The 12564-nt window shown below is 63.2% G+C and overlaps 1 protein-coding gene across 1 annotated transcript; it reads right to left on the bottom strand.

Moving 5' to 3' along the window:
• Positions 1 to 64: 64 nt before the first annotated feature.
• SLC4A2 (solute carrier family 4 member 2) lies at positions 65 to 11873 on the bottom strand. Its single transcript, XM_054390081.1, is given in 22 exon segments — positions 65 to 145; positions 612 to 785; positions 1033 to 1202; positions 1388 to 1641; positions 2195 to 2361; positions 2604 to 2693; positions 2812 to 3021; positions 3105 to 3299; positions 3992 to 4140; positions 4366 to 4590; positions 5484 to 5697; positions 5791 to 5975; positions 6082 to 6196; positions 6296 to 6479; positions 6597 to 6732; positions 6821 to 7001; positions 7288 to 7424; positions 8098 to 8319; positions 8400 to 8556; positions 8678 to 8907; positions 8983 to 9157; positions 11850 to 11873. Coding segments are annotated over 22 exon segments (3675 nt in total).
• Positions 11874 to 12564: the final 691 nt, after the last annotated feature.

Here is a 12564-nt window from a genome sequence, read left to right as displayed (position 1 = left end):
AGCCCATTCCCATGCGGGTGGCAGTGTGGGGGCTCAGCCCGGGATGCAGGGCGCTGGCAGCCGCTCACACCGGCATTGGCATCTCGTTGTACTCATCCACCCCCTCCCGCTCGTCCAGGATGGGCTCAGCCTCGGCTGCGTCCAGCTGTGGGGAGAGGGCGGGCAGCAAGGGACCCCCAGCACCCACCCACCCACCCAAGGCAGCAGGGATCCACTGGGATTGGGGGGACAAAGGGACAAGGGACCTGCAGGCCAAGGGACCCACAGTGATGAGTGAACCACCATAACAAGGGACGCGTGATGAGTGATCCACTGGGCCAAGGGACCCGCCAGGGTAAGGGACCCATGATGACTGATCCACTGGGCCAAGGGACCCACCAGGGTAAGGGACCCATGATGAGTGACCCACTGGGCCAAGGGACCCACAGAGATGAAGGATCAACAGGATGAAGGACCCACTGGGACAAAGGGCCCATGACGATGAGTCGTCCACTAGGATAAGAGGCCAACAGGACCAGGGACCCACTGGGATGCTCTCATAGAGACCCACAGGACAAGGGACAGACCAGGCTGCGGGGCACACAGGGACGAAGGGACCCGAGGGCACTTACACACTTCATCTCACGGTCAGTGAAGATGCGGCTGAGCAGGCACATGCGGAGTGGCACCGTGAGGATGAGAATGAAGGGGAAGGCCAGCGAGGCTACGGTGGACATGACAGCCCAGAGCACGGCCAGGCAGCCCAGCTGTAGCCCGGTGAAGAGGTGCATGCGCAGCGTGCGGACCTGCACGGGCAACGCTGTCAGTGCCCTGCGTCCCCTCACAGAGCAGTGCCTCCTCCAGGACGTGGCTGCCCATGCCCAGGGTCTGCCTGCCCCAGGGGAGCTGCCCTGTGTCCCCATGACCCCCATAATAGCTTTGACAGAGCCTGTCCTTCAGATGCCCAAGTGCCCAAAACCCCAGGGTGCCCTAGGCTGACTGCTACCCCACATGAGGGTCCCACAGCTCTCCCCCAGGACTCCCCTTTTTGACCTTTTTGACGTAGGAGACATCGGGGTGGTGCTTGGGGGGCATCAGCAGCAGCTGCAGGCGCTCGTAGAACTGGATGCCATTGAGGGAGGTGACGCCCATGTAGAGGAAAATGCCGAAGAGCACGGCCAGAGGGATCTGCCGCAGCAGGTCCCCGATGACGATGGACAGCCCTGGACAGAGCACAGTCAGCCATGCTGCCTGGGGAGGGGGCACCTCCCTGGACCCGCTCCTCTCTGCCCAGTCGATCCCCCACATCCTGAGCCATTGGTGCCCACATGGGCCAGGTCACACCAGTCTGTCCAGGGCTCAGAGCACCCCAGATGCCACCACTGCAGCTCCCCAGGGCTGGACTTACCAACCAGTATGGCCACTAGTAGCCCAGTGACCCTCTGCTCCTTCACCTCCTGGATCTTGGGCTTGTCCCCGGGTGCCACAGCCTTGCTCATGACGGTGAGGGCGTTGGCATGGGTGACAGAGCGCACTGTGGCTGCTGCCAGCCATGGTAGCCCAAAGAGTGCAAAGAAGCCACCCATGGCCACGATGATCAGCAGGTCGAGGTGGAAGCCGGAGCCCTTCTGCAGCATCCGCTCCTTCTTGCTGATGATGAGCCTGGCCACGAGGGCAGACTGTCAGCTTGGCACAGCTCAGTATGGCATGGTAAAGCTTGGCATAGCTTAGCATGGCATGGCAAAGCTGGGCATAGCACAGCATGACATAGAATCAGAGAATCCAGAAAGGCAGGGGTTGGGAGGGACCTCTGGAGATCATTAAGTCCAACCTCCCCTGCCGAAGCAGAATTACCTAAGGCAGCTCACACAGGAATGCATGGCACAGCTTGGCAGAGCATGGTCAGCATAGCATAGCTCAACATGGCACAGCACAGCATGGCACTGCTCCACATGGTGCAGCATTGCTTGGCACATCATGTCATGACTCAGTGCAGCACAGTTCAGCATGGCACAGCTGTACGGCATGGCTCAGCCTGATGTAGCATGGCACAGCATGACATGGCCTGGCTGGGCATGGCACAGATTAGCATGTTAAAGCAAAGCTTGGTATGGCTCAGCCTGGCACAGCCTGGCACCACACAACCTGGCACGGCTCAGCATGACATGGCATGGCACAACTTGGCACAGACCCCTCTGCCCCCCACTGTACTCACGTGGTGATCTGCGTCTCCATGAAGATGAGGATGAAGACGAGGATAGCCGGGAGCCCGCTGGCCACCATCATCCAGACGGGGAAGGGGCTCTGCTCACCCAGGGGGTTGATGACCCAGCCCCGCTTCTCCGGGGCTGTTACTGAGAACCCACTGGGCACGCTCAGCTTCTGCAGGACAGGGCCAGAAACGCTGCAGAGGGGGCACCAGCTCTGGCCCCATGGGGTGAGGTGGGGCACCAGGACCCACCACAGCTAGGCTCAAGGTGGGCTGAGAGACCAGAAGCTGGAGGTGGCCAATATGGTGGCATCCATGGCGGGCACAGATGGTGCCACAGGGGACTGAGACACTGGCAGGAGGGTGCTGGGCTGGGGGGCTCCTGCCAGTAGGGGGCTGGTTGGGTGCTACCCACCTGTGTGTAGGTGTCCTGGATGCCGTAGTCCACCAGCACCATGACCAGGATGGCAATGGGCACTCCAAAGTCACCGATCAGCCGCCGGATCTGGGGGGACGAGAGGGTTCAGCCCAGCCCCAGCCCCACCACCACCCAAACCCCTCCACCCCAAACAGGGCTCACCCCGGGCCCCACGTCGCCGTCCCGTCCCTCCTGCCCCACGCACCCTTCCAGGGAAGAAGCGACTGTTCTTGAACTTGCGCAGGAAGAAGGCAATGAAGAAGGTGCCAGCCATGAGCACCAGGGACAGCAGTGCCGTGTTGGGCTGCCCGGTCACCTTGGCAGCGCCACCCTCCACCGTGCTGCTGTTGCGCCACGCCGCGGGCCCCGTGCTGTTGTCCCGCAAGCAGCCGTGCAGGGGGTGCTCCTGGAAGATCTGAGCAGCACCAGCCTCAGCTGGGTCCCACCTGTGCCCTCCCACCCCACCATGACACCACAGACCCAGCCCTGCCTGCTCACCTTGGCCAGCTTGGAGAATGTCTCATAGATGAAGATGAGGGAGATGAGGAAGGCGAAGATCTCCTGGGTGAAGCGGGAGACAAAGCGCACCAGGAAGCTGCCCTCAAAGGCTACCATGACCAGCACGATGAGGATGAGCCAGAAGCCGATCCAGACGCGTCCCACCAGGTACTCCAACTCGTTGGACATGCAGAACTGTCAGGGCCATGCAGACAGATGGACAGATGGAGGGAGACAGACAGGAGTCAGCAGTGGGGTGGCTGCAGGGCTAAGGCAGAGCCCTGGCAGATCATGGAATCATTTGGGTTGGATGAGACCTTTAAGATCATGGAGTCCAACCATGAACCAGCACTGCTAAGGCACCACCAAACCATAGCCCTCAGCACTACATCTCCACAGCCTGGAGGATCCAGGGATGAGGACTCCTCTGCTGCCTTGGGCCAGGCCTGGACAACCCTCAAAGGGCAGAAATTGTTCCTCATGTCCAACCTAAACCTCCCCTGGGCCATTTCCTCTTGTCCTGTCACTGACCCAACCTGGCTCCAACCTTCTTCAAGGGAGTTGCAGAAAGCCAGAAGGTCTCTCCTCAGACTCCTTTTCTCCAGGCTCAACAACCCCAGGTCCCTCAGCTGCTCCTCACCAGCCCTGTTCTCCAAACCCTTCATCAGCTTTGTTGCCCTTCTCTGGACCTGCTCCAGCTCCTCAATGTCCTTCTGACTCCAGTACTCGAGGTGTGGTCTAACCAGTGCCCAGTACAAGGGGACAATCACCTCTCTACTCTTGCTGGTCCCACCAACGTGATCCAAGCCAGGATGCTGGTGGCCTTCTTGGCCTCCTGGGCACACGGCGGGCTCATCCATCTGCCCTACAGCCCCCCAGGCTCTCACCGTAAAGAAGGCTTCCTCAAAGACCAGCAGGGGCCCTGAGAAGCCGATGACCAGCAGGGGCTGTGCACCCAGCAGGCAGAAGATGACGCCCTGCAGCGAGGTGGAGATGATCAGCTCTGACACCCCAATCAGGTCCTGCGTCTTCTCCCCTGCAGGCAGGACAGGCTCAGGCACAGCCGGCAGCATCACCCCTCATCAGCACAGATGGCACCACGTGCTGGCAGCTCTCAACCACTCCCTCCTAGGATGCGGGTGCAGGGTGGTGCCCAGCACCCATGTCTGCCGTGCCCCTCGGCAATGCCTGGCCCTGGCAGCACCCCTGCCCCCCCGCAGTGCCCAGCCCTGGCAGTAGCCCTTTGCTCCCCAACACTCACCCAGCAGCCCTCCGAAGGTGATGGCTGGTGAGAGGGCAGCGAAGTAGATGAAGATGACGGCGGCGATGCACTGGGGGTCCAGCGCGTCCCTGAAGTCGCTCAGGTAGTGTGGGTAGCGCCGGCGCACGTCGCGGATCAGCCCCCCGAAGGGGCGCCCCGTGCGCCGCAGGGGGTCATCAGCGTCCTCCTCGCCCTCGCCCTCCACCACCTTCAGCTTCAGCAGCGCTGCGACCAGCACGCAACAGTCAGTGAGGTGACAGCAGCACGTGTGGCACGTGCCAGGGCAAGGGGCGATGGCTTAAACTCAAAGAGGGAGACTCAGGTTGGAGAGAGGGGAGAAATGTTTGACACTGAGGGTGGTGAGAGCCCAGCCCAGGCTGCACAGAGAGGTGGGAGATGGCCCATGCCTGGAACCATCCTTGGTCAGGTTATTTGGGGCTCTGAGCAACCTGCCCTAGTTGCAGATATCCCTGCTGACTGCAAGGGGTTGGACTGGAGGAGCTTTGAAGGTCACCCAAACCAGTCTGTGACTCGAGGATATATTTCTAGTTCGTGATCAGACCGAAGGGCTTCACCTGATGCAGCAAAATGAATTGACCACTTTGCTCTGTGAGCCCTTGGTGACCCTGAGAAGGTGCTGCCCTCCAGCTTGTGAGTCTTTTCAGAACTTTACCCAGCCCAGCCAAATTTACAGTGAGGGTGGTGAGACACAGGAACAGATTGCCCAGGGAAGTTGTGGATGCCCCCTCCCTGATGGTCTTCAAGGCCAGGTTAGATGAAACCTTGAGCAACTTGGGCTAGTGGAAGGTGTCCCTGCCCATGACACGCAGGTTGGAATGGGATGATCTTTAAGGTCCCTTCCAACCCAAACCATTCTGTGAATCTACGAACTGCTCCCAGCCCAGCCCAATCAGGGGGCAACAAAGACTGTTTTGTGCATGGCAAAACCAGAGCTCAGGCCACAGGCCACTGTCCTGGCATGGCTGGGGTGTCAGACCCCCATACTCCAAAGAGGTTGGCACATCCCTCACGGCAACCCCACGGGGAATCACTACGGGAGGGGATGAGGCTCTGCACAGCAAGACCACACCACCAGCCAGCCCCTGCCCCACCAGCACCTTTCTCTTCAGGGGACTTGGGCTCCAGCAGCAGCCTCCGCTCCTGCTCCTCCCTCTTCTTCAGCATCTCACGCTGGAAGTGGGCGACGCTGCGCAGCAGCTCCTCACCCTGCACCTCAGAGGGCGGCAGCACCACGCTGCAGTCCAGGAACTCATTGATGGCCGTCAGGAGGTCGTGGCGGTCATCGGCCAGGTAGGCAGCCTCATGGAATTGCTGGTTGGGTGAGGGTGGGGTCAGGGCATGCAGCTGGAGGCACCCAGCCTGGCTGCAGTGGGGGCACAGGCACAGCGGGGGCACAAAGCTGACCTTATCAGACATGAGGGTGGAGATGGAGCGCCCAATCTCATGGTAGTCCATGTGGGTGCTGCTGGGGCCCAGCAGCACGAAGAGGAACCGCACCGGCACCGGCACCTCCAGCACTGACTCCAGCTCCACTGCCTCCCGCAGTCGCACGAAGGCCATGGTGGGCTGGTCCAGGAACTCCACGCAGCCTGGGTGGGTACCGTGGAGGACAGGGGTCACCACGGTGTGCAAGGGGACACTGCAGGAGCTCAGCATGTAGTGCCCAATATTCCCACCCCTTGCCACCCTCCATACCCACAAGCACCACGGTGGCCTCGGCATTGTCCGGGATCTTCTCCAGCAGCTTCAGCTCATGCTTAGATTTGGAGCGGGTGATGCCAGCCGGGGGTGTGGGGGTGATGACCTCCCTCTGCGGGCACAGAGGCTCGGCCAGGGCCCCTCCTGAGGACGAGGAGGGTGCCAGGCTGCAAGGAATGCAGGAACAGGGAGGCAGGGACATTGAGCTTACCTCCCGCTCCACATCCACCCGCACCTCGTGCTCAGCGGCTTGGCCGGCAATGAGGGGCTCAGTGACGGCCGGCTCACTGCCCTCGCCTATGTGGTTGGTGCTGTGGTGGTGGCCAAGAAGGGAGCCCAGGCTGCCCGCCGAGATGTTGCGGGGGAAGGAGAAGTCTTTCTCGTCGCTCGGGTGGCTGTAGGACAAAGCCAAGCAGTCTGTGCCGGCCCCATGTCCCTGCATGCTGGTGGGCCCGGGGATGGGGAGCGGGTCCCAGCTGAGGGGTGCTGTGGCCACTGCCCCCCGTGCTGACCTGTGCTTGAGTAGCAGTGCTCGCAGCACGTTGGCACGGTCCTCGGCCCGGATCTGGTCGGTGATGACCATCTGCTCCACCACCTGATGGGCCACCCCTGGCAGCGTCTTCTGGTCCAGGTCGAGGAGCACAGCCCCTGGGGGTGGGATGGAGGGATGAGGTGAGAGGGGACAGGCACTCTCCATGCTGACCCACACCCCACGGTGCCAGCCCTGCCTCCCTACCATGGGCCAGGGTCTTGCGCAGCTCCAGGAGGCTACGGAAGGACAAGGAGGCCACGTGTGGCTTCCCCCACCGGTCCGTCTCCTCTTCCACGTCCTCCTCAAACTTGATCCAGCGCGCAGTCTCCTTCCACTGCAGCTCCTGGTTCTTGTCCACCACCAGCTCATTCAGCTCCACAAACACCTGTGGCATGGTACAGCATGATCAGCACTGGCACAGCATGGTTGGCACTGACATGGCATGGTCAGCATTGCCATGACAGGGACCCCCTCTAGTATGATGGAGCCAGACACAGGCGGCCACCCTCCATGATGACCACCCAGCCACTCACCCTGGTCCTCTGCCACACTCCAGCTCCTCTGGTACACCAGGTCTACCACCCAATCTATGTCAGAACCTCCAGTCCTGCCCAGCTCCTGCCTGGCACCAGGACTCCCAGCCCTGCCACCCCCAGTGCCAACCTCCCCACCTCATGGGGCTGTCGGTCCTGCTTGCGCTGCCGGGTGCTGGGCTCCTTGTGGTCCTTGCTGCCGTGCACCACCTGTGCCTTGGCACTCTTCCGGACGAGGTGCCGGCGCACCCCTGGCACATCCTCGAAGCGGTGACCTGACAAGAGACAGAGGGGACAGCAATGGAGGTGTGTAGGTGACCACCAAGTCTGGACACTTGGCAGCCATGGGCTGGCAGCCTGCCCAGGACACTTGGGAGACAAGGGACTCAAGCTGGGGCTTGGCAAGGACCATCACAGCCCTGGAGCCCATAAGCATGGTGGCATTTGGTAGAGGATGGGATCTGTGGCACCAGGGGGTTACCCAGTTGCAGCTTTTCTATTGCCAACAGTGATGAGCAGAAGCTGGCATGACTCCTTAGGATGGTGGCTCCTCAAACTGGGGCCACCTGAGTGCCCAATGCCCCGGCTGTGTCTGCCCATTGGCACCCAGACTCTGCTGTGGGCAGCTCCCTGTGGAGCCAGGAGGCAAAATCTTCCCCCACTGCCCTGGGAGTCCCTGAGCCTGCAACTGCCAGCACCCAGGGGATGCACGACTGCTAATGCCAGCTCCTGTCACTCTGGCATCGCCTCCTGGCTGTGCTCCATGTGGGCACAGCTCATCCCTGGCACCCCAGTAACAGGTCCGCTGTGCCATACCCAGTGCCTGCAGCAAGGCTGGACCCCGCGCCCAACCCACAAAGCTATCCAGCACTGCCAGACCCACTGGCCCTGATACATGGCTCAGCTGCTGACAAAATGGCAGGCAGGCACAGGGTGTCCCCCACTCACTCTTCATGTAGTCCAGGTCAGCCGATGCCAGTGTCTGCGCCTCTGACTCATCCGTTGGCATCTTCTGGTAGCGCTCCTGCTCCGCACCAGTCATGCTGCCGATGCGCCGCCGCTCATGCAGGTTGTAGCTGCGGTGCCCTGGCTGCGATGCCTTGGGCATAGGCCGGCTGGGGGATCCAGCATCGCCAGCGGCACCTGCTCGCCCCGCCAAGGACCCCTCCTCTGCATCGGGGCTAGAGGGGCGAAAGGCCTCCTCAGATCCAAGCACCTGTGGAGGGAGTCCCAGCCCCCCAGACCTGTGCCAGCCTCAGCTGAGCCCAGGCATTGCCCAGGGCTCACTCACCTGCCTGCCCGGGGAGATGTGGACTCCCGGGGATCTGGGGGGCACACGGGCAGTGCCGGGGCTGTCGCCGGCTCCTCGGGCCGCCGCTCAGGCACCTCGTCCTCCTGCAGAAAGAACTGCAGCAGGAAACGGTTGGCACTGGCTGCTGCTGTGTGCCCTTCGACGAGGTGCCACTGGTTACAGTACCACAGACACACCCAGAGCAGGGGGCACAACAAAGCCCAGCCCTGCCCTCACCTGCACTGCCTCAGGCGGCCGCAGCTCCTCAGCCGAGGGCTCAGGCTCAGTGTCACCAGCCTCATCCTCATCCTCTTCAGCCTCCTCGATGGTGGGGGTCTCACCGGGCACCGAAGCACAACGTGGCTTCTTCTTGCCCTTCTTTGGCACTCCTCCCTTCTTGCGGCGGGCATCAGGGGGCAGGTGGGTGGACAGCGGGTGGTGGATGTGGTGGGATGACTGGCGGTGGTCTGCAGGGGACAGGGCAAGTTGGCACCCTGGTGGCACCTGCCTGGTGCCAGCCTGGTGCCCAGTGCCCGGCTCACACTCAAAGTCCTCCTCGCCATAGCTGCGCCCGGCCTCCTCGGCATTGCGGTTGCGGGGGTGTGTGTCGCTCAGGATCTCCTCGAACCGCTCCACGCCCAAAGCCTTGTTCAGGTCCTTCTCCTCCTCTTCCTCCCCGAACGTGGGTGAGACAGCACCCAGTGCCTCCTGCTCAGGCTGTGGGATGGCAGTGTGGCTGACCAGGCAGCTGGCACCACTGGTACCACTAGCACCACCATGCCACTGGCCCCCCAGCGCACAGCCCCACATGATGGGTGCCCAGGATGGTAGCTTTGTGGGGTCACCAACTGCCCCACACCCAGGGGATGTGCCCACCTCACTGCACCCCCCGGGATGGTGCCCATCCAGAGCACCCTGTGCCCTCAGCTCCTCCCGCATGGACACGGGCACCCCTGTGTCCACTTCGAGAGCAGCCCAGACTTGGAACCCCCACTGCTGTGTCTTGGTACCATGCTTGCCCTGTGTACACCCAGCACCCCAGTACTATGCCCTGCTGTGCACCCCCAGTGTTCCCAGTGCCTCGATGTTATGTCCTCTTGTGTTCCCCTAGCACTTGCAGTGCCATACCCTGGTGCCCTGTCCTCCTATATACCCCTAGCACCCCTGAGCTCCTCTCCCCAGCCAGCCAAGCCCCAGCGCTCCCAGTGCCATGCCTGGGTGCTGTGACCCCACCACACACCCCCAGCCCTGCCCCCGTCCCAGTGCTGCTGGTGGGTACTGGGGGAATGCTGGGATAAGGAGAGGTGGAGAGGGGGTGCTGCGGGTGCGGGGCAGCTACAGGGGTGCGGGGCTGGGGGGGTCCAGGGGAGGTGAGGGCAAGGGGTGAGGGGTGGCTGAGGGGGTCCGAGGGGTGCCGAGGTCCGGGGGTCGGGGGGGTGCGGGGTGCGCGTCCCCGCCCCGGCCCTACCTGAGTCATGGCGGAGCCGCGCTCCCGCCGCAGCTCCGGCGGCGCTTTATCGGCCCGGCTGGGCTGGGGGGGCTGGGGGGGGGGGGGTGGCGGGGGGCGGCGGCTCATTCCCGGCCTCGCCAAATATTGACGGAGCCGCCCCGCGCCCGCCTCAAGGTGACAGCGGCCGCAGAGGGCACCGGCTGCGGGCACCGGCTGCGGGCACCGGGATGTTGCACCCCACCCCCCCTTCAATCTCGCCGAGCTCTGACCCCCCGGGAACGGAACGGACCGACCCGCAGGTAATGCACGGACACCCCCACCCCCCACCCCGGTAATGCACGGACTCTGGGAACGCACCGACCTCTCCCGGCAATGCACGCCCCCCACTTCGTCCCCCCTCCCCCCGCGCTGGTAACGCACCGCCTCTGGGAATGCACCGAACCCTCCCCCATCACCGACAACCCCCCTGCCCCGAGCCCCCCAGCAATGCATGGTTCCCCCCCGCCCCCCATCCCCGGCACCGCACCGCCTCCAGGAATGCACCGACCTCCCCAGGAATGCACCGACCCCGGTAACGCACCGGCCCCCCGGCAATGCACCGAATCCCCAGGAATGCACCGACCCCTCCCCGGCCGAGCTCCCCGACCGTCCCCCCGGCAACGCACGGACCCTCTCGTGCTGCAGAACCCCCCAGCAAACACTTTGCCCCCCGGGCTCGACGACGCACCGGGAATGCACCGACAGTCCCTCCTCCCCCGGTGCTGCACGGGTCAGGTCGGGTCACCACCCCCCCCACATTCCCCTCCCGGTAATGTTCCAACCTCCCCGGTAACGTGCGGCCCTCCCCTGGTAAAGTGCATCCTCCCCCCCCCTACCGCCTCAAGTGGAGAACTTTGCCCGGCCCCGTCAGAGCCCCCCCAGATCCCCTCGAAGCACTCAGCCCCAGCGGGGACAGTCCCTGCCCTGCCTCAGACACCAGCAGTCACCCCCTAGACCAAGCAGGTTGACGACCCCTGGCGTGGGGCACTTGAATGATGGTGCCAGATGTAGGTGGGGGGACCTAGACGGGGGAAAGAGGCACCCTGGACATAGGGGTGCCAGGTTCTGCCTGCCGGAACACCCCCAGGCAGTGGTGATGGGTGCTGCCAACCCACTGGGGATAGCCTGGCACTCTGAGTTAGTGACCAGCCAGGGTTGTGCAGAGTGCCAACTCTGCAGTCCTCCCAGCCTGGCACATCCCAGCCCAACTGGCATGTTCTAGGCAGAGCCATGGTCCCCTGTCCCCATTGTGGTGACCCCAGAGCCCCTGGGCCATGCCTGAGATGAGGAGAACAGGGGACAGCAGAGATTTGCTGTGCAATTGTGCCCATCACACCCACTGCCCTGTCATCAAACCCGCAATGGCAGCATCATGCCACAGCTTCTGCCTGCAGTCCTCCACCATGGCCCCTCCATTGGCTCGGGATCCCCATCAGACACCCCTTGCCCCCTCCAGAGTCCCCATAGATCATAAACCACAAGGCTCCATCCAGCCCTGGCAGTGCCCAGTGAGGCAGCACCCAGCAGCTGCCAACATCCCTGTCCTGACCCCAGGATCCTTGCAGCCCCAAAATGACCTTGGACCCCACACCTGCAGCCCACATCATCCCCATGCCACATGTCCCTGCCCTACTCCTCTGGTACCCACACACTGACCCTGTCTGCGGTGATGCCTAGGACCCGCTCCCTGAACCCTCATCCCCAGCCCAGTGTAACCAAGTGCCCACATCCCCACGTGTGCCAGGGCCTGGAGCACCCTGCCAAGGGTCAGCAGGGCTGAGCTATTCCCAGCACCATCCCTGAGCAATGTCCCCGTGTCCCAACATGCCCTGGCACGTTCCCGTGGCACCACTGGGCATAGCTCTGGCCCCAGTGGGTACTGTGTCCCTGGCATGAGGGACCTGCCACCCCACAGCTCACCCGGCTGTCCAAAAGGAAATCCATGGCTCACAAAGCTACCAGGCCACACGCCCTGGTCACGTGCCATAGCAGCTTGCCCAACGGCACTGGGCAACCGCACAGCACAAAGGGTTAATCATTAACTGCTCCTGGGACCCACCGTGGGCTGGCACTGCTGGCACCCACCATGAGTGGCATTGGCAGAGCTGGCAGCCCCAGCTCAACAAGCCCCAGTGCTGCACAGCGAGACAGCTGTGCCACAGCAGCCCTTGCCCAGGTGGGTGGCACGGGCAACCCAACCATGCCCCCCCTGGCTGCCATGGGGCCATGCCCACCGCTGTTGTGGCACTTACGCTCTGGAAAGCCGAGGAGACAATGTGGTGGATCTCAGAGGACACCGGGCAGCGAGCCATGGTACTGGCACTGGCACGATGTGCAGGCACGGCTGCCTTAGCCCTTCTCCTTCTCGCGGGGGCTCAGGGGACGCTCTCGGGGCTGCATAACCTGTTGGGGGGAGAGAGGGGTGGGGGGCTTAGGGGCATGGCCCTGTTGCCACCGGCTGTCCCTGTCCACAGGGTGCCACTGCGTCTGCCCCTCCTCAGCCGGCTCCAGGCTGGTTTGTCTTGGCAGCCAGAGCGCACGGGACAGCCACGGCCAAGACAAACGCCAGGAGGGGAGCGGAGCCGGGATGGCGGGAGGGGGCCCAGACCCCCCACCGGGACCCCGGGCATGGTGC

Source organism: Indicator indicator, chromosome 20 (assembly GCF_027791375.1).
Source record: "Indicator indicator isolate 239-I01 chromosome 20, UM_Iind_1.1, whole genome shotgun sequence".
In the NCBI taxonomy this organism is placed as follows: domain Eukaryota; kingdom Metazoa; phylum Chordata; class Aves; order Piciformes; family Indicatoridae; genus Indicator; species Indicator indicator.
Note: the sequence above shows the minus strand (reverse complement) of the source record. Positions and strands in the feature narration are given on the sequence as shown.